Below are 24,418 nucleotides of genomic sequence, written 5' to 3'. Positions count from 1 at the left end.
GGTCAGTCCCGCGTGACGTCCGTCGAGTCGGGCGATTTGTTTCGGTTGTTGTGGCTGAAGGAGATAATTGATGGCTGCTTGAATAGTTTTTTCACACAGCCGCACCACAATGATGCTAGTTTTGTCAGCCTGCCTCTGGTGTTTTGCATTGCTTGTTAGCATTCGGCTTTCAGCCTTGTGATCGGTTGAAATGGCCTTCAGGTTGTTGGTGTTGCTTTTGACAGCCGACCGCACCGTCATTTTTTCAACCTTCTTTTTTTTTTCTTTCCCCCTGACGTTTTTTTCCCTCCCTTTTATGCGACCCTGGCTGGCTTCATCTCTCTTACGCTCCCTCTCACCACTTATTAAGCTTTATAAGGCCTATTGTGGTGTTGCCGTGGCAACACGTGGCTTGAGAAGCGAGCCGTGTACGTACGTGGGTACAGCAGAAAAGCAAGACAAGAGTGAATTCAAAGGATGCCAGTGCAGCAGAGGAGTGGGTGAGAGGAAGAGAGGATGCGCTGCCAAACGTTGCAGAATGTGGTTTTCCCGGAAGGTAGAGCGACTTTAGCGCTCCCCGATATTCCTCTTCAGCCAAAACGTTTATGCAACAGATCTCCCAACCTGAGTGGGCGGCAGATTTAGAAGCTGCAGCACATCCATCACGGAGGTTCGTACGCAACAGCGGACCCCTATTGGGGAGTAATTGCCCCTCCCCCTCGCCCTCGCCCTCGCCCTCACCCTCATCCCCAGTCCGTTACGTCATATTAAAAGATCTTATCAACGACAAGGAAGAACATCTCGAGTACTTTGGTGCGCAGTCGCCACTTGTCGTCTATGTAATGCACAGTCAGGCTCAAACAGGGATCCATGTTGTTAGGGTTTCCAACTCGGGTTCAGATGGGTGGAGTCACGTGACTAGACACATTGTAGCCGTCTTAAAGGGGCATGAACATTGCTGCAGACAAAAAACACTTTTTCTTTTGTTTTTTGTTTTTAATCACCGAATTTACAGACATGGGCAAAATGATGTCGGTCATTGTAATAAATTTCGGTAACGGTAAATTTTCGGTTTATTGCCCAGCCCAAGGGAGAAGCCATGTTTAGCCTGGGTTGTTATAGGAGAGGCTTCTGCACTAGTGCACGGTGTATCTTCTTTCAATATTTGTTTTTAAGGCAAATTATTTTTTCGTAGCATTTCTCGTTGTTGCACTCCCAATGTGGATGTTTTTGTGGTGATTTCTTTCTTTCTTTCTTTCTTTCTTTTTGTCCAATCAGAGTTCAGTCTGTGTAGCTACGTCGATCTAACCTGCTCAGGACCTTCCGAATCCGTAGTACTCAGCCTTGTCAGTGTTTTTCCACCATCTGATCGGTTGGCCAGAGCAAAACTTGTCGACGAGCAAAACACTGCACAAAAGTGATCTTTGTTTCATGCCGTTTCGGTAACGAGCTGAGCTGATAAACTCGTCGTCAGAACGGTTTGTCATCACAGACGCGACAGCAACAACATCCTCTTTGAATGCATCGGCAGCAGCAAAAAAAATAAAAAAATCTCAACAATAGCGCATGCACGCTCGTCATTAAAGTGATTTATTGTGTTTTGGAAGCCGCTTACTCGGAATGAACGCGCCACCTCTGCGACTCGCAGCCAGGAGATTTCCAAATGAGGCTCGCAGTTTTGTCAAAAGCGCCGCTGCCGTAGCACAAATCTCGGCGCCTGCGACGCTAATCTCTGACACAGACGCTTGCAAATCCCTCAAAGTGCACAGGAAGAGTGCGAGGGCAAAAAGAGGAAAGTCGGTTCGAAGTGTTATACTTGCACTTGAACGCAACGTTGTCTGCCTCTTCTCCGTCATGCTAATGACCAGCCTCACCGTTTTTGTTGTAAAATCAAGTTCTCCTCAATTCTAACTCTCCATGCCAGCAGGTGGGAGCAGTGTTTTTAAATCACATTTGCGGAACCGTAAAAGTATGCGTACTGCCCTGTCCACTTTGCATTTAGGGACCAAGTTTCATTAGTTTGACGCATTTTTTTGTGCTTGACAGCAACTTGGCCACACCCACAAATGACATCACACTGGCGAATTAGCTCGAACCGCAACGTAGTTCTCCAAAAAACGGCCTAAGATCTTCCCCTGCCTTGAGAGGCTGCTAGCGTGAACGTAGCGCCCGAGGCCTCGCGTAATGACGACTTGCTGCGCGCGTGGCATCTCCGAGGAAATAGACCTCTGTATTTAATCTCCGGTGCTGACTGGCAACTCAGTTATTACTTTTAATAACATTCAGTCTGCGTGAACGTGCCGCAATCTGAGATTTGTATCCCCTCCTCTGTCTTTGTGTTTTATTTGCGCGGCTTTATTTATGGGCGCCACATACAGCGGCCTAATTATGCATTAAGATCCTCCTTCTCGAGGACGACAGTGCATAAATTGCAGCTATGTTCCATTTTGATGCGTACCCCCTGGCGTCCTTCTAGGTCCAAATGAAGTGGATTCTCGTCATTCGTGTCAATTAGCGCCACCTGTGCTATCTTTTCGGCATCGTTTCCTGTCAGTCGGACTACATGCAGTATACATGAGCTTATGTAACACGGAAATGCTGAATATGGCAATAAGCGCCGGCTGCTATCTTTGCTTTCATAATAAGAAAAATTCATCATGAGCTGCTCACGTTTATCATTTGCGCGTCTGAACTGTGTTTGTCATGAGCCGAGCGCAACTTGTACGAGCAACAATCGTCATTGTCGAGCCGACGGCTACATGCCGTGACCTGCATACGCACAAGCGCATATATATATATATATATATGTGTGTGTGTGTGTCGTCAAAAAAACAAAATTTGCAAAGAGAGGCATACGCAGCATTTGTTAGTGAGTGTGCTAGCTCTGTTAAGTGCACTCTAGAGGGTCTACTTCAAGGTAAGCCACTTTTCGGCGCGGACGCACACATTGAGAAGTAAGCATTTATGCCCCCGCTGATTTGATTGCTGTCAGCTGAAAACTTTTCTTTTTTCTTTTTTTTATCCGTCCCCCACTCCTTCTCTGCTTGCGCTCGGCTGAAAGCTAAACCCGCTAATGGTGCTGCGGCTCTCTGTTGCCGTGGCGACCGAGCCGCTCACCTGTTGGCGATGGAGCCGAGGCGAACGACGTGCGGCAAAACTTTAATGATGTCATGTTGTTATGGTGATTTTTCATTTGGTGTGTTCGCTTGGCCCTCCCCAAGAAAAAAAAATTCCACTCGCCACTGATTCCTTCACTATTCATTGATTTCCATGTGCTTTAGTTAAGCCCGTGGTGTCTCTCCAAAGATGAATCCACGCATTCATGCACCACTTCAGACACTTTGTAGTCAAACGGCCGAGCATAAAAAAGTCACGAGTTGTTCTTCTGTTTTTCTCTGCAGACAACGTGCCAAACCATCGTGACCTGCCGCAAACGCCGTTAGAGGACCGTCGCAAGAGTCGCATACCGGAGGAGTTCGCGGGCCTCCTCCACGGATCGTCTCCGGCCTGCGAGACGCCGGAAACGCCGTACCACCTCTACAGTCCCAAAGCTCGCAAGCACGCCTCGACGGGCCTGCAGCCGCCCCGCTTGAACGACGAGATCGCATCGACGACCCAGAGACCCTGCGCAAAACCCCAAGTGATCTATCGGACCGTGTTCCACACCACAGTCAACCAGGACCTGGATCGGCGAGCGGTGCCGCGCTGCGCGAGCAACGGCGAGGTCGCCGAGTGCGAGGGAGGGGGCGCGCCCAAGGGACCGGGCTACGAGGAGCGGGCCTGCACCCTGGGCAGGATGAGGTCCATGCCCCGCAGCGTGCTGGACCTGCAGCTCTCCAAGTCCCTGTCCAAGTCGGACTCCAACCTGGTCGCCGTGTCGCCCATACAGGTGGGCTGATTATTCCGACCCAAAAGTGAATTCTACTTAAAATAGCAACAAAAACAACAATCCAAAGGGATTTATTTTTTTTTTATTCCAAATTCTACAAAATTCGTACGTGAACTTGCTCGCAACTAGTCATTTTTTTAAAATTGAAATTGAAATGAGTCGGAAATCCAATAGAATCAGTGCCACCAACATTTTAGAAATCGTTCCAAGATCATCTGATGTGTATTGATGCATTTCTCTGACTCCTCGCTGTCTGAATTATGTTTGAAAATGTGATTTTACAAAAAAAAATATTTTTATTTTCCAGGAGGAGAACATTTGGGAATCTGGATGTCGTGGCCAAGTCTCGGGACGTTCGGGTGCAGCTGGCGACGGAACCACTCCGGAAGGGAAGCTGGAAAGAACGCCCTCGTTTACTGCTGAGTGGGAAGAGGTACGAGACTTTTGTCATTTTCACTCAAAAGTAACGAGACCGACTGTCTGCAAGGGCAGAAGTAAAAGATTGGCCGAGATTTTAAGGTCACCATCTTTGGAATAATTAGAGGACGGCGTCATTAGGCGCTCCAACAATGACGCCGAACCAATTCCACGTTGGCGCCGCGCGTTCATTAGCCGCTCGACGCCGCGAATTAGCATGTGGAATCTAGCATGGTTCCCGGCAATTAAGACGACCTTTGCGGTGTAATTGCGCGCAGCGGGAGGGCGAGATAAGAAAAAGGCCGGGAGCCACGCTGTGTTCAGCGAGCAACCGGGGAGAAGAAGACGGTGGCACAGTTGCATTTTTAGTGTCGTTATCTTCGGAGCGCTTCGCTCATTCGTAAGCCCGTCGCACTCGACTGTTTGTTTTAGGCGCCGTATTGCAAACGTTTCGAGCTAATCTCTGTCTTGTGTATGCTCAGATCGACAAGATTATGAGCTCCATCGGGGCGGGAATAAGCAGCGGACTGGACGTGAAAGAGCACAATTCAGGTAAAATGCACACGAGCACCGAGAGTCAACTTGAAGCTCTACTCGACTGAAATGTTTCAAACGGAACTATTTTCACCAGTTCTTACCAAAAAAAAAAACATCCAGACTTTGAATCTTGAGGCCGCATAATGCTGCATGGCTCCCGCACTTCTATCTCATTTCTCGGACAAACTATTTTCATCACTTTTAATTGCTTTATTAAGCGTAAGGTCAATATTATGGATTTGGGAAAACAAAGAGGAAGTTGACCATATTTGGTCATGAGATTTCCGCCTGACAACCACAAGATGTATTTTTTTGAAATGCTTGTCTTCTTAGCCCACCACCCCCCACCCTCACTTGCTTCTCTGCCGTCAATCCAAATCCTCCATTTACCATGGTTACCAACCACTCCCCCACTCTCCGACGCACACGCACACGCACACGCACACGCACACGCACACTCACGCAGACATCCGCGCACACTTTTGTGTACACGCAAGTGGTTTGGCTGGGCTTGTAGACAAAGACGCCCGGAGATGTTGCGATGGCTACCATGCGCAGAGGCAGCGCAGCGGCGACGGAGGGAGAGGGAAAAAGGGCGAGCGAGAAAGGAAAGAGGAGGGCTCAGGGAGAGAGAGAGCGAGCGCGAGGGGAGACAGCAGAAGCATACAGATGAACGTGGGAGTCCTCGATGAAGAGAGTCTACAGTGCACGGCTCCGTCGCTCTCGCTCTTTTGCAAACACGCACACACTTGCAACACACACGCGCACACGCACACGCGCACGGGAAGCAGGCAAGGGAGCGCAACAGCTGAGCTGAGCTGAGCAGCTGCTCCAAACACACACGGACACCTCTTCTCCTCTCGCCTGCGGAGCTCCACCTCCACCTCCACCTCCATCCTCATCCTCATCCAGCCAGCTTGCCGCCTCCTGGCAGGATTTTGCACCCCGGGACCACCAGAGCTCTTTTCTGGATACAACTTGTGCCCTCGCGCCCTCCCATTCCTGGCTCCTTCCATCCAACATTTCGGACAAGTCAGCTGCCCTCGCACCTTTCCGCGCCGTCCCACCCCCCTCCGCCCCATCCCGCACCCTCAGCATGTTTCTAGCCTAGCCCCCCTGCCCCCCCCCCCCCCTTTCCTTTAGTCACCTTTTCGGAAGGCATGGCTGGCTCGTTTGACAGCCACTTTGCCCGCCACAACATGATGTGGCAGTGCCAGCTGTCCCAGCCGGACTGCCGCTGCTACCGCGTGGACGGCTACTCGCTGCTCAAGCGTCTGCCCCTGCACCCCCTCATAGGTCCCCGATGCCCGCTGCAGTCGGTGGGCCAGTGGCTGGACTCCATCGGCCTGGTCCAGTACGAGAACCACCTGCTGGCCAACGGCTTCGACAACGTCCAGTTCATGGTGAGTTGCGTTTGGCTATGTCTTGCGTACGCGCGATCAGCGTTTCCAAGTTGTTGGATTTCCTCTGCTTTGCGCCTCCCACGCACGATGAGCCAACGCTGCAGACGCTCATGTGTTTTTTGTTTTTTTTTACGTTGCGTGGCGCCTGGAAAGGATGGCGCACAGTGCAAAAGCAAAAAGCACCTGTTGCCTGCGGATGCTCGTCTTTGCGGGAGTCTCTCCGTGACTGTTTTTTTATCAAATTGCTGTTCTGACGAATCAATTTAATTTTTAATGCAATTTGAAGTGAGAAAAGAGAATCTTGTTCCCGTGGCAACTGCAGGAAGTCCTTTCGCACGTGGTCGGTGTACACGAGGACACGGCGGTTGCTGTCCTCAACCTGCTCGTCTGATCTTTCCAGCGGCGCGTTACAGCGATGCCGTAGCAATCTTGTCAGCTTTACCGCTAGGTGGCACTCAAAATGTGCATGTAATCTTCGAAGGTGCCCCAAGATGGCACCAAAGCCAACCAAACCGGTATCTCAATGGAAATGAACGTCTTTGTTTTAGCCTGGGTTGTTAGTGGAGGGTACAATCTGTAAGACATTTGTTAAGCATAATTTTTAAAGCTTTAAATGAAAAAAAACCCAAAAGAGCTTTTTTAACTTTCCATGTTAAAAAAAACATTATTTTCTACATGAAAGCACCTAGTTACAAGCGTCGCTTGCGGACACCGTATCGTGTGTGTGTGAGGTTAGCTTTAGCACTAGGTAGAGATCACAAGCACTTCTAGTTAAAAAAAAAACAACTGAAAGAAAATCACAAAGAGGGAAAAAACATTCAGAAAAAAAAACTTCTGTTCTCGTCACTGTGACAGTTACGTGTTGCTTAGCAACCATTTATCGTTAGCCCTCGCTGTTAATTATCGCAGGCGTGTCCGCTAACCTTCGCCAGTAAGGCGAGGACATAACGCAAGCATTATTTTGCGCTCACCGAAGATAGCGATAAGCGTCCTGTGACTTTAAACTCAGACACGAAACAAAATGAGTGACATACGTGAAAAACGGTAAAATGAGGATGCACGCAACAAGATTCCAAATGCTCATCGCTGTCTTGATCTTCCGACTGCACCGCCACGTCATCCATCTCCATTCTGGTCTCGACCCTCGGCCACTGAGCAGGAATTTTCATTTGGCAAGTATTGTGACGATGACGGCCGAGCGGGAAACGACTCGTGAGATTGATGAATCGGTACGCCCGTCGCATACCAAAGTAGCCCGCCGAAGCCGACCACCCTCGCCCTCCTCCCTCCCCCCCTGCTAAATGCAGATTAAATATCGCTATGCATACGAATGAAGCCACTTGGAACAATGAGAAATGCTTTCAAGTTCCCCGTGCAGCCACCAGATGGCGTACTTTGATGTATTTACCAACGAGACGATGTCACATTCTTTCCTAGTTGGAATGAATGAAAATCAGTTCCAGGCTCAAAAACAAAATGAAATGAATTGCAATGCGTCTTTCAAAAAAGCGCTGTATTATCTCCAATTACAGAGGAAATGGAATTAAAAGGAATGAATTTAGCTTATTCCCGTGTGCACCATGGCCACCTGGGGGCGGTATGACTGCTAAATAACTGGCATACCATACTGGAGACTTAGCTCCTCTATCTGCTTATCAGTACGGCAGTAATATTAGCAGAGGATGAAGAATATTCCTGTGAGTATTGCTAAATGATCTGTCTACATGTGTTGCTGCACTGCTTGTGTTGAGATATCCGTGGCTTGTAGGGGAACATCTCAGGGCCCCAACCTTTACCATCTTGACCATTGCTCATTATATTTTTTTCAATTAATCTTCAGATTAATTGGTTGTTGGACTTGTATTCTGACAAATATAGGCCTAAAATAAACATTTAAAAATCCACATCCGTCAGGCCTTAGTTACAACATTGCCACAGAGATGCTAACTGTTAGCTTTTGGCTGTTAGCATTACGGTCGCGGGGGCTCTGCGCTTGTTGCATGCTTTGTTGCACAAATTATATGGTTTTATTCCAAGTAAAATTCTACCCAAAAGCTGCCACAAAGACGATGGGATGACCATTTGTCACATCCAAGTACTGTTAGTGAAGAACTGGCAATGAATACTATGAACACCTTTTTTCCTTTTTTTTTTTTTTTTTTTTTAACGAACAACGAGTTTTTGGAGGGTATCAACGAGTGCGGAGAGCTGCGTAATCTAGCGGCGCCAGCATGCTCATCCTCTCACCGAGTGCTTTAAAGTATGGGAAAAGAACGAGCGCTTCAATTGGTATCAAGTGCAAAATGTTTGTTCAATGTGAAGCACGCTAATAACACGTGTGCGTGCGTGTGTGCGTGTTTGGTGGCGCAGGGTAGCAACGTGGTGGAGGACCAGGACCTGCTGGAAATTGGCATCCTCAACTCGGCCCACAGGCAGCGCCTCCTGCAGGCCATACGGCTCCTGCCCAGGGTGAGTCTGGTACCGTCTCCCCAGCCCCAAAAAAACGCCTTGCGCTCTAAACTCTATAAAGTGTGAATGACAACCTATTGAAGTTTGACGGTCTGACTTGTGGCTTTATGTGCCCTCAAATGAAGTGGTAGACAAGTGTCGAAATATAAGAGATGCAGATTTTATAAGCAGCGCTTTACTGCAGTCAGCACTTCTTTTATCACAGCCAGTAAACCACTCGCTGTCACTTACGACGATAACGATTTTGTTTTTATAACAAAGTGCGTCTTTCATGGCAGGTGAGGCCCATCGGCTACGACGGCAACAACCCGACGTCGGTGGCCGAGTGGCTGGAGTCGCTGGAACTGGGCGACTACACCAAGTCCTTCTTGGTCAACGGCTACACGTCCATGGAGCTGGTCAAGAAGATCTGGGAGATCGAACTCATCAACGTGAGTCCACAATGTCTTGCCGAAGCGCCCTCAAATGGATGAAACGTTTGGGTGTGTAACATGTAATTTGCGCGCCTGTTGTTCTTGTGTGTCTCTTTGCTTCTGGAATGCGTGGAACGTTCGGGGGGTTTACGGGCTGCAGCTTGGTGCCGCGTTTGCTGAGGCAGCTCTGATGAAGTGATCAGCTGGCTGAGGTGCAGAGAGTCTCGTTATATAAGCATGTGGGCCGCAAGATGCTTCACAGCGTCAGGGATGCCGCCCACGTGCTGTGCGCGGGGCGCGCGTGCTCGTGTATGCGTGCGCATCTGTGGGATGCATATGTGACACACAGAGTGCGAACGCGCACTGGCGCTCTTCATGTACGTCTCGGGCAAGCGTGGAATTACATAAGTCGTTGGCACAAGATGGGAGGCTCGTATATGCAACACAATTATGAATTTATTGTTATGTACTATTTTGCGTCTAGATACCCAAAATTGGTGCTTTTGTGTAATACTGCAGGACAAAGTGAAAGTGTCGTGCAGTCACTCGAGGGTGAAGCAGCACACAAAATAATTAAAGCCATTACTATTAAAGCCTCGGCTGGCTTGGCGAGCTTTTAAGTAGGAGCAGGACGTGACGGCTGTCGTCTAGAAACGTCCACCAGATGGCGCTGCTCACCCATCACATCAGCAGGCCACATGAGTGGCGCTCAGGAGACTTTGGCTTTTATTTTAGAGTGGAGTGAAGACAGGAAGTCGCATGAAAACCACGCTCAGTCTAGGAACCATTTGGACACTTTTCTCACTCATTCAAAGTCGTTTGAAAGTGTTACACTGACTACACGTTTTGTGTTCACGTACTAAGCAAAGACCAAATCACCATTTTCCGCCTTCACGCCAAACGTGATTCTCAGATGAGCAGCACCCCCTTGTGGACGTATCTTGAATGTGCTCATCCCTTCAAAATAAGTGCAGGGCTTGTGTTTCGGAATGGGGTGCACTTGGGAAGTACAAATCAGCCATCGCGGCCCAGTTAGTTTGGAGCGGCATTCTTCGGCCTCTCGGCATGTGAAGGCCCGTTCTGCTTAATGTGTGCGCGTCACAAACAGGGCCCGACTTGTCCGACACATTCCCGTCGCACTTTTTTGACAAAGTGTGTGCGTGTGTGCAAATATGTGAATAAGTAAAGCCGGGACAGTCTTCCTCTCTGGCGCGGCGCTAGCCTGTTGCCATGGCGACTGCTGGTTGCCGTAGTGACGCGGGATATGGTATGATAGCAGTTCATTGAAGTGTACCGGTGTAAGCGTGCGTGTACCTGCACGACTCCGGGTGGCCCCGTGCCAGTGATGGCGCGCTTATCACCTTTTCTGTCAGGACTCCAAGTGGACAGATTGTGCGGCGTCCTGCTGCCAGATGGTTCTGGGCCTTAAATATAGACGGCGGGGATCAAACCCGACTCTACGCTACCCGTTGCGGTGCACGCTGCCATCAAACCATCCCATTTCCCGACTCGTTTTGGAAAGGACGGGCTTGCCTCCATCCTCCCATCAGGAACTCACATCCATATCATCATATTCGTGTCATTTTTTTTATTTTTCAAACTGAGACTGAGTCGGTATATATACATATACACACACTTTGTCATCCTTCTTTTAAACATGCTACAAATGACATCACGATTAGTATTTTGATGAACACACGATCACTGTATCGTGATATCGTTGGAAAAAGTATCGACGCAAAATTGAGTTACTTTGTCGCTGCAGCGTCATTGATTTGTCACTCAAGCAACTTCCTTTGAGCGGCGCAAAGCTGCATGACACACGTATGACACATGTTCCTCTTTCATGTTATAAGACGGAATGAACGTCGCTTGCGCAAGAGGTGACTAAAGCAGCTTTTTTTTTTTTTAACCTCCTTCAAGACTCGCTTCCCCCCTAAATCAACCGGCTGCATTGATTTTGTCCTTTTTGTTTCCGCCCCTCCTTCCCCTGCTACGATGCATCGTGAATCACGTCGTGTCGTAGTAAGCCGACGGACGCCATACGAGCGCCGGGCCCGCGTCGCCATGGTGACGAGATGGAGAGGAGGAGGGTAGAGAGAGAGAGAGAGGGGGAGAGAGAGAGGGAGCGAGATCAGGCAGAGACATGCAGGCAAGCTGCCGCAAGCTAAGAAGAAGACGAGCTGCCGAACAAGAGGGAGAGGCGACGACGAGAAGGAAAACAAAAGTGCAAGCGGACAAACCTGCCGGGGCGACATCTTGACACTGAAGTTGCTCTCCGGGAAGGTGAGCGCTGATATGTTTGTAGCCGTTTGTTGTTTGGCGCGTGACTGCCGACGACGACGATCGAGTGTGTTTCAAGGCGGCGAGTCGAGTCGAGTGGCGGTGGGGGAGTCAAGAGCAGCGGCCTTGTGTGTCCAAACATCGCTCGCACTCCCGGCGACACGTGTTTGTTTTTGCTCGCGGCCTCGCAACTTCCTGCACTTGAGGCGTAAAACGAGCGAGCACCCTTGTGTCAACTTTGGCGCACGTCCAACGGCTCGCAAACTTTTCAGTTACAAGAAGAAGCGACTTACGATGGCGCTACGGTCAGGCTAACCCGCTTTAGTCGAAAGTGGCTACGTCCTGATCGACACTCATCCATTTGAGAAAATCTTACGGCTCACCACCAAAAAAAAAAAAAGTCAAAAGTGTTTATCGTCGCTGTCGAGCAAAATCTTCGCTCCTTTGCCGAAACGTCTCAAATTGATCACGCTGTCATTTCTTCAATTTGTAGAACACGTCAAAGTGTGCGCTTCGGCCGACCCCCCCCAACGAGACAAAAAGCCTTAAATTATTCATAAAAGCAAACAACTGCGGTTACATCATTTTTTTCCCCCAAAGGTCTTGGAGCCAGGCGTGATGCAAGAAATACTCCAATGAGCTGAATGAGTGACGTCATCAGTGGGAACGAATCTGGCGCTTGCTTTTGCACCCAAGCATGACAGCCATCAATTTTTGGACTCAAACTGTTTTCACTCTTTAGTGCTTAAAAGCAACCCGACTTTCAATCTTGAGGCGATGAAATGCGGGAGCCGCCGTTTTTCTGCACTTCTCAGGCAGCGCAAGAGAATTAAACAAAATTGGCAGCCAAAGTTTGTTAACGGAGATTCCACTGTACATTTCTTAGCTGCTAGCGTTAGCGTTGCTCATTTAACCGTCAAGCTAGCCCGCTTGACGTGTTGGTTTCGTCTGGACAGGCGTGTATATTTTGGAAATACGACGTGATCCGCTGGCGTGATGGGAATTCGGAGCGTCCGCATTTAGCTAAAAATTGTTTAGCGTCTTTAGACGCTACGCCACTGGAGGAACTTGGCGAGCATAAATCATGTTGACGTTCTCTGCGTGTGACCCATTTGCATGACGTCGGAAATAAGCAACACTAGAAGGCCCGCCACGTCCCCGCTCGCCTTTTGGCTTCATCTATCTTTGGACGCTTCAAGCGAGACGATGACTGCAGAATACTATCCCATATGTATTTCGATCTATTTTTTTCGCATACGGGACAAACGAGGAGCTTCACGCTGTCGTAAATATTGTGTGTTGCACATATTGTGCGAATTGTCGTTTGCGTACATGATGTGATTTATTGCACACTGCTCCGGTCTTTCACGCCTGTGTGCATGCGCTGCTGATATTATGAAACGCGCTTCATCTTTCCCCTCTGAAGTATTTTAGGAACCCAGAAAATAGCATCCACTCTCTTCTTAGCATGTGTGAGCAGTGAGGGGATCTCGTTTTCAAGTTGATCCTGCAGCATTTAACACACACACAGTCTAGTTCCACTCCTCCTGCTATTAATGGAGATGCATCTGTCTCCGTGTAGGCGGGCCTCTTCATGCCTCTCCGCGATTGGCCGCCCGCCTTCGCCGAGCCGCCCAATTGGCTACTGTACTGTTTTATCACTTCCAACACATTGCAATCCCCCCGCCCTTTTGGTGGCTCTTGCTGGTTGCCAAGCAACCAGTTGGCCTGTAGTTACCGTCCAGTAGTCGACACCACCCCCCTACCCCTCCATCCCAAATGTGTAGTGTGGATAAATGGCGTGTGTGCGTGTGCAAGTGATTTACGGGCCAGTCGATACTAATGATCCGTTCCGCACACTGGGGGAGAGGCTCAGGTGCGAAGACGAGTCCAACAATCAATAACTGCGGAGCAAAATGAGATCAAGCGTGTCAACCCGATGATTTTTTGAAATGGATGACTTTACCGTATCAAATTGTAGTCTTATATATGCGTAAGCAACCGCAATAATACAATCCAAAGAATCTATGCAGTTGTTAGGATTGTTTTATTTGTCTAAACGGATCATGAAATGAAGTCTCATTTGCGCTTGTGCTGAGACAAGCGGGGATCAGTTGTAGATCACCAGTCAAGGGTCCATTTGAGGTAACCTTACTCATTGGAATCGATAGACGGTCTCGTTGAGGTCATGACCTCACATTCTTCAGGGGAGGGTGTCGAGCCCACAAAGTGACGAAGCTGGGGATCGTCAAGCTAATTGAGTGCGGATTGAAGTCACTTTCGGCTGTGATGGATGCTGCGATGTTTCCGGAATTTTTCCAATTAATTTTTTGTCTTTGGCATCCCCGCTCGTCGACAGCCTCTCTCTGAGCTCGCTTTATTTGTGCCGCCTTAATCCGTTAATCGAGGCCGCTTCCATCTGCGCTAACGGCAGCGCTAACGAGATTATCCGGGCAGCTGGCAAACCGGGGAAGCAAAATCTGCTGGCTAACGACATCTAGAGTGGACAGCGACGTCTGTGCGGGATGACATCGGGTGACATGGCGGCGACGGGTTCTGGGTTGGCGCCGCATGCGGCAAAGGCCATTTACATGCGAATGGCGCCACGCCGCAGTGTTGGCTCGCTAGTGCCTCCTTGGTCCGGTCCGTGATAACGACCTTGTCTTCCCACCCTCAAAAACAGCTGTTTTACACCTTCCTGTGTGTGTTTGTGTGAGTGTGGATGCTGATGCAGCTCTGTTGCCATGGCAACAGGTGAACTTCTGCTTGAGGTCTGCTGTACTTAAAGTAGATGATGTTCTTCTGACTGCTCCAGCCTCCAAAGCCAGTTTGACGTCGCAGCATGAAATTTGGTCGGCATATCTTTCACGAGTAGAGCCACAAAAAAAAATACTCACAGAAAGTTTGTCATTCTGGTTTGAAGTGCACTTGTAGACGCGAGGTCATGCACAGAATTTGAAAATCTAATTCCCGAGGCCACTTTGACTTAGCAACGTGAAATTTGGTAGACCTGTCTGTTTATTAGTAGAGCCACCAAAAAGTCAAGCTGAAAAGACAGGAGGCGGCCATTTTGGTTTGTAGTGGGCGTGGCATTATGACATACCTGAGAAGAGCCTTTTTTTAATATTTACAATTTATATTTCATACTGCTTTGATAACTGCTTCCTATATAAATAAATAACTTGTCATACTTTTTGTAAACGGTCATTGGACACACGTGTGTGCTCATGCGTGTGTGAGAGACTCAGGAAGCCTTTGGGAAACATGACGCTGGCAGCAAGGCCTCACCTTGAAGCTAATTAACACAACCGCGCACACATACTCGGACAGACACACGCGTGCACATCACACAGAGGAGGTTCGTCGCACAGGCTGGTGCGCCAAGGACATCTGAATCACGTTATTAGTTCAAAAAGTATTTACTGTGGTTCTCTTTGTGCTCCGTTCAGGTTCTAAAGATTAGTCTGATCGGGCACCGCAAACGGATCTTGGCCTCGTTGGGGGACCGACTCCACGAGGACACCCCCCAAAAGCCCCCGCGGGCCATCTCCCTCCGGGTGAGTGCGTCCAGGTCCCGCCGGAAGCATTGTCGCCCGCCGCTCCCGACCGACCGCCTGTCGGCATTGTGTTTGCGCAGGAGCCCGGCGGCAACCACACGCCCCCCCAGATCAGTCCGGCGGCGTACGCGGCGGGGGTGCCGGGCGGCTCCCTGGACGTGCAGCACCTCATCATGCAGGCGGACGCGCGGAGGCGCCAGCGCAGCAACGACAACTACTTTGACGACGTGCCGCGATCCAAACTGGAGCGGCAGATGGCCCAAGTCAGCATGGTGGGTGACGGGCAGCGCCCAGCCACCACCCACCCCACCCCATCCCCCGCCCCGAACTCTAATTGGCTGACGTTTGCAGGCAGGCGAGTGGTGCGAGCCCATCACGTTGCGGCCGCCCAACGAGGCCACCTCATCCACACCCGTTCAGTACTGGCAGCACCACCCCGAGAAGCTCATCTTCCAGTCGTGCGACTACGAAGCTTACGTGAGTCACCATTAACAGACAGCACCCTCTCATTCCAGACATGAATTCAGAATATACGTCAAGTCATAAAAATGTTGAACAAAAACTAGGCTGTGCTGAAATGCTTTCCGTTTTCACGTTTCACTTCTTTCTAATTTAGTCTCAAATTAAATAGTGTGCCGCCATCTAGTGGTCATCAATGGAATTGTAAAAATTCAAAATCTGCAAATACGCGATACTGAGACTCAGGTCACAGTAAAATGTCAACGTTCAAATAATGACTAAGGTGATTAGTGAAAAAAGTACTCAAGTACTGAGTGACAGGTGAGTATCTTATGTATTGTTTTCGTTCGCACATTTTTATTGGCCAAGGCTTTAGCGCAAACAAACCGGTCCCGTTCCATCAAGTGCACAGATGAATCCAGGCCGCCGCAGCCTAAATGGATTAAATGCCCCCCACACACACACACACACACTCCCCCTCCCCAAAAAAAGATTAAATAATGTCATTTTTTAATCTTTATCTGGAATGAGACAAACCATCTGCTGCGGATTAGACGCGCGTTTGGAATTTGATGCGATGCTGTTGTGTGTGCAGTACCTGGGCTCCATGCTGGTGAAGGAGCTGAGGGGCACCGAGTCGACGCACGACGCCTGCGCCAAGATGAGGGTACGCTCCGCCGATGCTCGCGCCGACCGACGTAGAGCACAAACCTAGTCGCGCGTCTGTCGCTTGCCGCGGTGTCAACTCATTTGTTTCCACTTTTGTCGCTCGCCGCCACACTCCAAGAAGTCGACGGAGCAGATGAAGAAGGTGCCCACCATCATCCTGTCTGTGTCCTACAAGGGAGTCAAGTTCATTGACGCCACCAATAAGGTGACACTCCTGATGGAAATGTATTCGTTTTCAAATTAATTAATTTATTTTTATTTTTCTAAATTAATTTTTCATAATCTTTGGATTATGAAATTTGGGACATATTTAATTTTATTTATTGTTTTAATCCGTGTATTGCTCGCTTGTAAATTCAGGACAAATACAAAAGAAGTGCCCGGATAGTTTTATTTGACTTTGCTATATTTTATTCATTTTTAATTAATGTGTTCCTCAGCCCGCAGGGGAATTTAAACAAAGGAGCCTTCATTTTATTTGGTTGTATTTATAAAGATTAGTCATCAGCCACTTCCATTCTGTACAAGCCAGTCGTAGCTTTTTAAAAGTCGAATTTTCTTTTATAAATGTAGACATTCAAAACCAGCCTACTCGAATCCAACGTGATGCAAAGCATCCTCCATTTTACAATCTTGCTCTCGATAAAGTCTTCTCCTCCTCCTCCTTGTTCTTGTTGTCACCACCGCAGGACAAAAGCTCAAAAAGCAGATCGCTACATGAAATATGCGCTGAATAATAAATGCCGTTTGTTTTGCGTCTCGCCGGAGACAAAGACGGAATCATAACAAGCGCGGCCGCCGCGCTTTTGTCTGCAGAACATCATTGCCGAGCACGAGATCCGCAACATCTCGTGCGCCGCTCAGGATCCCGAGGACCTGTCCACCTTCGCCTACATCACCAAAGACCTCAAATCCAGCCACCACTACTGCCACGTCTTCACCGCCTTCGACGTGGTACATACCCATTTGCTTTATCCTCTGCGATCAACAACTAATACCTGCAATTTACTGGAACCTACGTAAACACTGCCCCCTGGTGGGAAAGTGGCTGCATTGACCGGAAAACTGACAAACAAAATGAAAACGAAACATTGTAACCACCAAAATATTCAACCAAGCCATGTAATGATTAAATTCTGCTCATTTTATGCTAGCATATAACGTGAAACACCGTAGACGGGCTAATGGAAATCATCATCACATTTGCAGTAATAATAAACACTGAGAACATGGAGTAGCATTACATTCAACAAATGGGAATTGTACATTGTAAAACACCTAAATGTTTAGTCTGCTAGTATAATGCTAACATACAATGCCAAATGCCATTGAAGGGCTAACATAAATTAGCGTAGAGCCATTCATCATTTTCTTAACTACAAACCTACAAACATGGAGCAGCAACACATACAAAGTTGGCTGGAATGCAATATTTGGCAGACTAAAATTCAGATACTTGGAAAAAAAACCTCAGGGCTAAAATGTCTTTTTGGCACCATTTTTACTTTGTACAATATGTTAAAGTGAAAGAAACGTATTTCATTTTTTTCTGATTTATAAGGACTAAATATCTAGTGTTAAAATCAATCACGAGTAAACTCGGCGACGTCCACGCTGTTGATGCCTCGTGTCCCTTTTCAGAACCTGGCGTACGAGATCATCCTGACGCTGGGCCAAGCTTTCGAGGTGGCCTACCAGCTGGCCCTGCAGGCGCGCAAGAGCGGCCACGGCTCGTCCACGCTGCCCGAGAGCTTTGACAGCAAGCCCGGCAAACCCGTGCCCAAGCCGCGCGGCGTCAACATCCGCAAATCCGTAAGCCCTACAGCCGCCGCCAGCGCACGTCGCCACCAGAACCGCCCTCCGTGGCCGTCGAGCCGCTGGACTGATTGATGAGCGCTCGTCACCCTCGCGTGTGCGTCTGTGCTAAACGGGACCGATATGAAAAAAAAAAACAAAAAAACGACTCGGGTTCATTAAGATGAAACAAATCTTAAATTAACCTTCATTTTTAACAGCACAAATGTGTTTGGTGCAGAAGAATTTGGCAGATTTTGCACCTTTGCGGACCCCAAAATCCAGAGTTTGACTCATCGAAACAGAAAAGGCTGAGCTCATAAGCTGAACTGAAACCTTGTCCTTGATTTGCATGGAAAAATCAAACAAAATCGGATATATTTCAGTGAAAAAGATTAAGTTGTCATGTGGGTTGAAAAAAATAGTCACTTCTATCTAAACAAATCTAGCTTTTTCCTCCTTATAAGTGAAGCACTGCTTTCCAAAAATGATATCGATATTGTTTTTATTAATAATAATAATAATATTCCCTTTATTAGTCCCACAATGGGGAAATTCGAGATTGGAACCCAGGCCTCCTGGGGAGACTGGGTCCTGAACGCGGCGCCTTAGACCACTCGGCCATCCTTATGACGCTTTTTTTTTTTTTGCCGGGGTTTTACTTCCTATCCCAATCCATTTGGCCTTTTCATGTATTTCCATTGAGCTGTTGCACATGCGCGACTGCATGCATGTGTGTGTGTGTGCGCACACACAAACTGCTGATCGCACCACCCGAACGTGCCGCGAAGCTTGGACCGCCTCGTGCGCGTGCCGCTCTCGAGCATCTTTGAGGACCCTCCTCGCCATCATGGCGTCCGCGCGCATGTGTGTGTGCGCGCTCCTGCGTCTCCTCCTTTGACCTCTGTATGCCCCCTGTACAGGTCATCATGTCGCCCTTGGGCCGCTGGTCACTGGGCCACATTTACACCCCCCACCGGCCTCCTCTCCACCCTCCTCCTCTTCCTCCCTCCCGACTCTTCCCGACCCATCTCGCTCAGTCACAGGTCCTCCTCATGTTTCTTTTCCTTTCCTTCCCATGCGTGCCATATTTATTTATTTATTTATTTTATTTATTTATTTGTATTAGTGCCATTGATGAGACGCTTATCAATTCTGTTTTCATGCGGGGATGGATCGGGACCAGTAGATTGCGCCGATGCCTCATTTTAGACGGATGCAAGTCTCTGAGGCCAATGGGAGAAACGGCTGCATTTGGTTCAACCTACCTTTGCTCGACTGCTGAGTAGAAAAACAATCATAACACGTAGAATCAAACTTTTTTTCTCCCCTGTGTGAGAGTCATTTCTTATGACCTAATATCAGGAAAATGATCTGCCAGGAAATTTTGACTTTTATAAGATCTCGGGTGAATGCTTGTCACTTTTCACAAGTTGCTAGACTGCAAAAAAATAATAAAAAAATACCAAATATAATAAAATGAGGAAAATATGACTTAGTTTAATCAAAAATTATCTGGGACTGGAAACTTGACAAATAGACCAAATCATTTAGAGCAGGGATTCTCTTAACTTTTTATTTACCACCTAAAAAATAAAACAACTCAGTTCTCAAAATAGCACCATCAAGACCTTCATTAAAACACAGTCATGTAGTGGGTCTGTGTGTTCATCAAAAATGAGAAAATAGTCTGAGCAAAAACTTCCACTTGTTCCATTTGTTGTTCTGTGATTTTATCAGAGAAATGTTGCTTGGCTGCAGTAAAAAGTTGCTAAATCTAGCAAAAAAAAGTGCAAAGCTTTCACCAGCGCCCCTCTCACTGTACTTCCACATGTGTGTGTGCGTGCGTGCATGTGTGTGTGTATTAGATGGAGCAGGCGTCCATGGAGCAGAAGGGCCACGCCAATGTGCCGTGGATAGTGGAGCCGGGTCAGGAGGCCAAGAGAGGAGTCAACACCAAGTACGAGACCACTATTTTTTAACATGTCGCCTTGTGCACTCCTGCGTGTGCGTGCCTTTGCGAGGGCGGGCGTAGGAGGGGGCGAGGCCGGTGGGCGGAGTTGTCGGTCAGATGGGGCGGGGGGGCCTCGAGCCGAGCACAAAAGCAAAAAGCATCCCGCCAGTCCTTCCTCCTCCTCCTCCTCCGTTAGGCCACCTGCATGACGACGTTTTTGGGGTGCACTTGTTTCCACCTCTAGGGGGCAGCGTCGTCCTCTCCCCCACTTCCTGTTTGTGGGTCATCATTTCCTTTCTTTTTTTTCTTTCTACATTGTTCTTAAATGTGCGAGCGTCCCGCCCCCTGACAACTTGATTGACAGCTGCAGCAGTGTTTTAGCTGCCTGGGAGGCCGTTGTCATAGTGACAACAGCAAGCGGAGGAGCGCTTTTGGTTTTGTTGTCTTTTCTGTTTCCTTCGTTCCATCAAATAGCTCTGTAATGTTACTGACTGGGTCATTGGGGTGTCTATAAAGCATGTGGCTCGTGAGACGCATGGCGGCCATTTTGCTGAAGGGGGAAGGGGGGTTTAATGCCGAGGGCTCTCCCGATAAGTGATGTCATCTCATTTTGCAGGGCAGTGGCGGACGCTCATGTCTTTTACTGTGGAAATCAAAGAATGTAGCCAGCCATAAACACGGACCTTGTCAATAACACGCACGCTTTTTCAAAGGACTACAAACATGGACAGCCCCCCCCCTTCCGCGTTTAAGCTTCACTACTATGTCCGTACCAACATACACACACAGACACACACACATACAAACATAAAACCGGGACTGAATGTTTTTGCTCCAACCTTTTTAGAGATGGGACAAGTGGACATGTCTTTTTTTTTGTTTTTTGACAAATCCTTCAAGATGAGAAGATTTGGCATCGATGCTTAATATGAGAGTATTATAACGCCACCCTGAATATCTTGTGCAATTGTCATCTGCAGTTGTCCTCATGTCAAATTTATTTTTCTACGTGCTCAAGACCGATGGCCGCCCCCCTTTAAAACAAAAAACACACAGACAAAAAAGAAGCGTGAATGTGCGGACCGCCGTCCCGCCTCTCTGGACTGTGTTCAACTACTGTACGTATGAGATCCAAGGCTATAAAATGTACATAAATATTTTGCCAACTCATTGTTGATAGCTGTAATGTAAAAGATGGACAGACAGTTTGTGGCACTGGAAACAAAAGCTAAACAAAGACAAAAAGAAGACGTGTGCTAGACGAATCTTTAGATGATGTATTTGGAGTGACATTCATGTAAATAGGCTTGGGGCTTCCAGCACGCTGATTTTTGTAATTTTATGCCATTATTTATAACCCTGTAAAGCACACATGGAATAAAATATGACTTGTACAACCATGATGGAGAGTGGAGATTTATTTTTTTCCACAATACAATACAATACAATTTTATATTTATAGCACTTTTCACAACAGATGGACCTGTAACAAAGCGCTTTCCATATGGTGTAATATATATTAGCAGGTAATAAGAACACAAACGCATTTAAAATTGTGTAACAGTCAAAATACCATTTTTTTTCTCAGGACAAATGTCTGATAGAAATAGTCTAATCTTTGAGTGAAAAAACATATTTTTTTCATATTTATTCTTGTGGGAGAAGTTATAGTAATTTGATTCTTTTTTTTCCACAGATCTGATGAGTGGCTTTGGGTGAAATAAGTTTTTCTTTTCCCTTTAAAGATTTCTTGATTTTTTTCCCCTAATGTATATGTATAGAGAGAAAGTGAGAGAGGTGTGCGTGTGTGTGTGTGAATATATAGAGATGGATGGATGCGGTGGCGCAAAAAGTATGTTTGCGGCACAAGGAGCGCCAAAGCGATGTTTTTTTGAGTGGGCATTTGATATATTAAACGGTGGTTTGTTCACGGCTCTGCTTTGATCTAATCGCTCATACTAATAGCTACTTTCTGGTCTTTGTTTCAACTTTTGGTTTTAGGTATGTGCAGGAGGAGGTGATGAACACGACCAAAGATGTCGTCAGTGGAAAAAAAAAACCTGTTTTATAACGTCTCAAGCACGGATTGCATTGGAATATTGTCCTCCCGTGGCGAATTGGAGTAACTACAACTACGGAACAACGGCCAAACTTTTTTATTAATTAGAGTTGTAAAATTTCGTTGGATGATGTAAAAATAAAAATAAAATAATAGTCTTTGGAGCACTCTTGGTTTTAGGTATGTGCAGGAGGAGGTGATGAACACGACCAAAGATTTCGTCATTGGAAAAATAAATTTGACTCACAACGTCTCATAATCACGGATTGCGTTGGAATATCGCCCTCACGTGGTAAACGGAAGTAACTACAACGACGGTAACTTCCGGCCAAACTTTTTATTTGAGGTGTAAAAGTTCGTTGTATGATGTAAAAAAAATAGTCTTTGGAGCACTCTTGGTTTTAGGTACGTGTAGGAGGGGGTGATGAACACGACCAAAGATTTCGTCATTGGAAAAAAAACTTGACAATTGCATGGTCAAATCACGTCACAGATAAAATATAGTGAAGATGCAAACGTTTGGAGGGGAAATGAGCAAAACACAACATATGCTGCCGTACTGGAGTGAATCGCTGGAACTACATTCAGGTGGCGGATTACCACTAAACTCGGACGATGTATTGGTTTTGTTTTGGGGTGGTTTATGTTTTTCTTATCCCGTGTGTTGTTAATGTTTATTGACAGGCTGGAAAATGTAGCTTTTTTTAATATGACGTTGATTAATTAGAAAATGTTGTATTTCAGGCGCGTATCAAACTGGTATCCCTTGTCTTCATTTAAAAATCAAAAATTAGCTGTCGTATGGTGATGTTTCGAAATTCTCTTTGTTTTTGAAGAAAAAACATCACGTGTGACGTCACAACCGGAAACCTTTGAAAGACGCGACTAAATGAGCACATGGCGTGCTAACATCTTTTTTGCGTGCTAACATCTTACTAGCTAAAATGTTTGCAATTTAAAAAAATAATACATTAATTTAATGTGTGCGGCGATAAATAAATGCACACGATATACAAAACTGTTTCGTCTAGTTCAATTGTAACAGTCTGTTGTACGATGTAAGAAATAATATTCTGAGGAGAAACTTTTGGTTTTAGGTATGTGCAGGAGGTGGTGATGAACACGACCAAATATTTCGTCATTGGGGAAAAAAAGGACTTTTTAACGTCACAAAAAGGGATTGCATTGGAATATTGCCCTCCCGTGGCACATTGAAGTAACTACAACTGTGGTCAAACTGTTTTGTTTTTTTTTATTTGAGGTGAAAGTTCGTTGTATGATAAAAAAAAAAAAATAATAATGGTCTTTGTGGAAACTTTCGCTTTTAGGTATATTCAGGAGGAGGTGATGAACACGACCAAAGATTTCGTCATCGGAAAAAAAAACTTGATTTATAACGTCTCAAACGCGGATTGCATTGGAATATCGCCCTCAGGTGGTAAATTGAGGTAACTACAACTACGTCTCAACGGGCCAAACGGTTTCGTCGCGTTCAGTTAAAACAGTTTGTTGTACGATGTAAAAAATAATCGTCGTAGGAGAAACTTTTGGTTTTATGTATATACAGGAGGAGGTGATGAACACGACCAAATATTTCGTCACTGGAAAAGAAATTTGACTCACAACGTCTAATAAACACGGATTGCATTGGAATATCGTCCTCACGTGGCAAATGGAAGTAACTACAACACGGTAACTTCCGGCCAAACTGTTTTTTTTATTTGAGGTATAAAAGTTCGCTGTATGATGTAAAAAAAATCTTTGGAGCACTCTTGGTATTAGGTACGTGCAAGAGGGGGTGATGAACACGACCAAAGATTTCGTTACTGTAAAAAAAACTTGACTATTGCATGGTCAAATCACGTCATAGATGAAATATAGTGAAGATGCGAACGTTTGGAGGAGAAATGAGCAAAACACAACATATGCTGCCGTATTGGAGTGAATCGCTGTAACTACATTCAGGTGGCGGGTAACTGATAACTATTGCGTGGTCAAACATGTCATGAAAAAGAGTGTTGTGGCTATTGTCGAATGCAATAAACGGAAGACGCTCCCAAGTCGGTCCTAAAGTCTTATTGTTGGCGAGACCGTAGGAAGCCACTGAACTCGGACGATGAAATGGTATTGTTTTGCAGTGGTTTCTTTTTTTTTTTAATCCCGTGTGTTGTTAATGTTTGTTTGACAGTCTGGAAAATAAAGTATTTTTAGCCATGACCTTTATATAACCCGGAAGTGAAAAGCCCGATGCAATGAAAACAAGGAAGTGTTTGGATTGAACGGCGCGTTTACGTAAACTTTGTTCTGTTTCTTCAAACCCGTGGCTAATTTAGTTACATTGCTTATACGCTCAGAAACGAGTTTTTGATTGTTTGCATGAGCAGATGGTCCCACAATGAGATGATTTCTTAATGTCGGCTGCTGTAGCGTCCATTGTAGTGTATTGTATTGTTTGTCAACGACAGTGCTGCGCATGGGACAGGTTCATCCGGTCTGCAGCTGATCTTGTGTTTCTCCAAATAAAGCTGTCATAACC

At 46.8% G+C, this 24,418-nt stretch overlaps 1 protein-coding gene and 1 long non-coding RNA gene across 5 annotated transcripts in view; both read left to right on the top strand.

Moving 5' to 3' along the window:
- The window catches only part of anks1b (ankyrin repeat and sterile alpha motif domain containing 1B), a 48,001-nt gene extending 25,981 nt beyond the window's left edge, over positions 1 to 22,020 (top strand). The window contains exons 14-28 of one of the 4 annotated variants that reach the window (XM_088287511.1): positions 3,381 to 3,868; positions 4,176 to 4,301; positions 4,768 to 4,837; positions 6,119 to 6,225; positions 8,596 to 8,694; positions 8,973 to 9,125; positions 14,840 to 14,947; positions 15,028 to 15,219; positions 15,299 to 15,424; positions 16,002 to 16,073; positions 16,197 to 16,280; positions 16,892 to 17,029; positions 17,717 to 17,887; positions 19,738 to 19,829; positions 21,825 to 22,020. In XM_088287511.1, the coding sequence (XP_088143637.1) occupies positions 3,381 to 3,868; positions 4,176 to 4,301; positions 4,768 to 4,837; positions 6,119 to 6,225; positions 8,596 to 8,694; positions 8,973 to 9,125; positions 14,840 to 14,947; positions 15,028 to 15,219; positions 15,299 to 15,424; positions 16,002 to 16,073; positions 16,197 to 16,280; positions 16,892 to 17,029; positions 17,717 to 17,887; positions 19,738 to 19,829; positions 21,825 to 21,894 (2,096 nt within the window). In that variant the 3' untranslated portion in view covers positions 21,895 to 22,020. Of the gene's footprint in view, positions 1 to 3,380; positions 3,869 to 4,175; positions 4,302 to 4,767; positions 4,838 to 6,118; positions 6,226 to 8,595; positions 8,695 to 8,972; positions 9,126 to 14,839; positions 14,948 to 15,027; positions 15,220 to 15,298; positions 15,425 to 16,001; positions 16,074 to 16,193; positions 16,281 to 16,891; positions 17,030 to 17,716; positions 17,888 to 19,737; positions 19,830 to 20,439; positions 21,227 to 21,824 lie in introns of those variants that run through there. The other 3 variants (XM_088287510.1, XM_088287513.1, XM_088287512.1) reach the window with 3 other exon arrangements.
- Positions 22,021 to 23,003: 983 nt separating this feature from the next.
- LOC148341093 (uncharacterized) lies at positions 23,004 to 24,394 on the top strand. The gene is made up of 3 exons (XR_015842309.1): positions 23,004 to 23,098; positions 23,211 to 23,330; positions 23,450 to 24,394. It is a non-coding gene; the product is annotated as an uncharacterized LOC148341093 (long non-coding RNA).
- Positions 24,395 to 24,418: the final 24 nt, after the last annotated feature.

The sequence above is a fragment of the Idiotropiscis lumnitzeri genome, chromosome 2 (assembly GCF_059441095.1).
Source record: "Idiotropiscis lumnitzeri isolate Australia: NSW breed Sydney's pygmy pipehorse chromosome 2, RoL_Ilum_1.0, whole genome shotgun sequence".
Lineage (NCBI taxonomy): Eukaryota > Metazoa > Chordata > Actinopteri > Syngnathiformes > Syngnathidae > Idiotropiscis > Idiotropiscis lumnitzeri.
The sequence above is the reverse complement of the archived record's forward strand: the minus strand, read 5'-3'. Positions and strand labels throughout refer to the sequence as shown.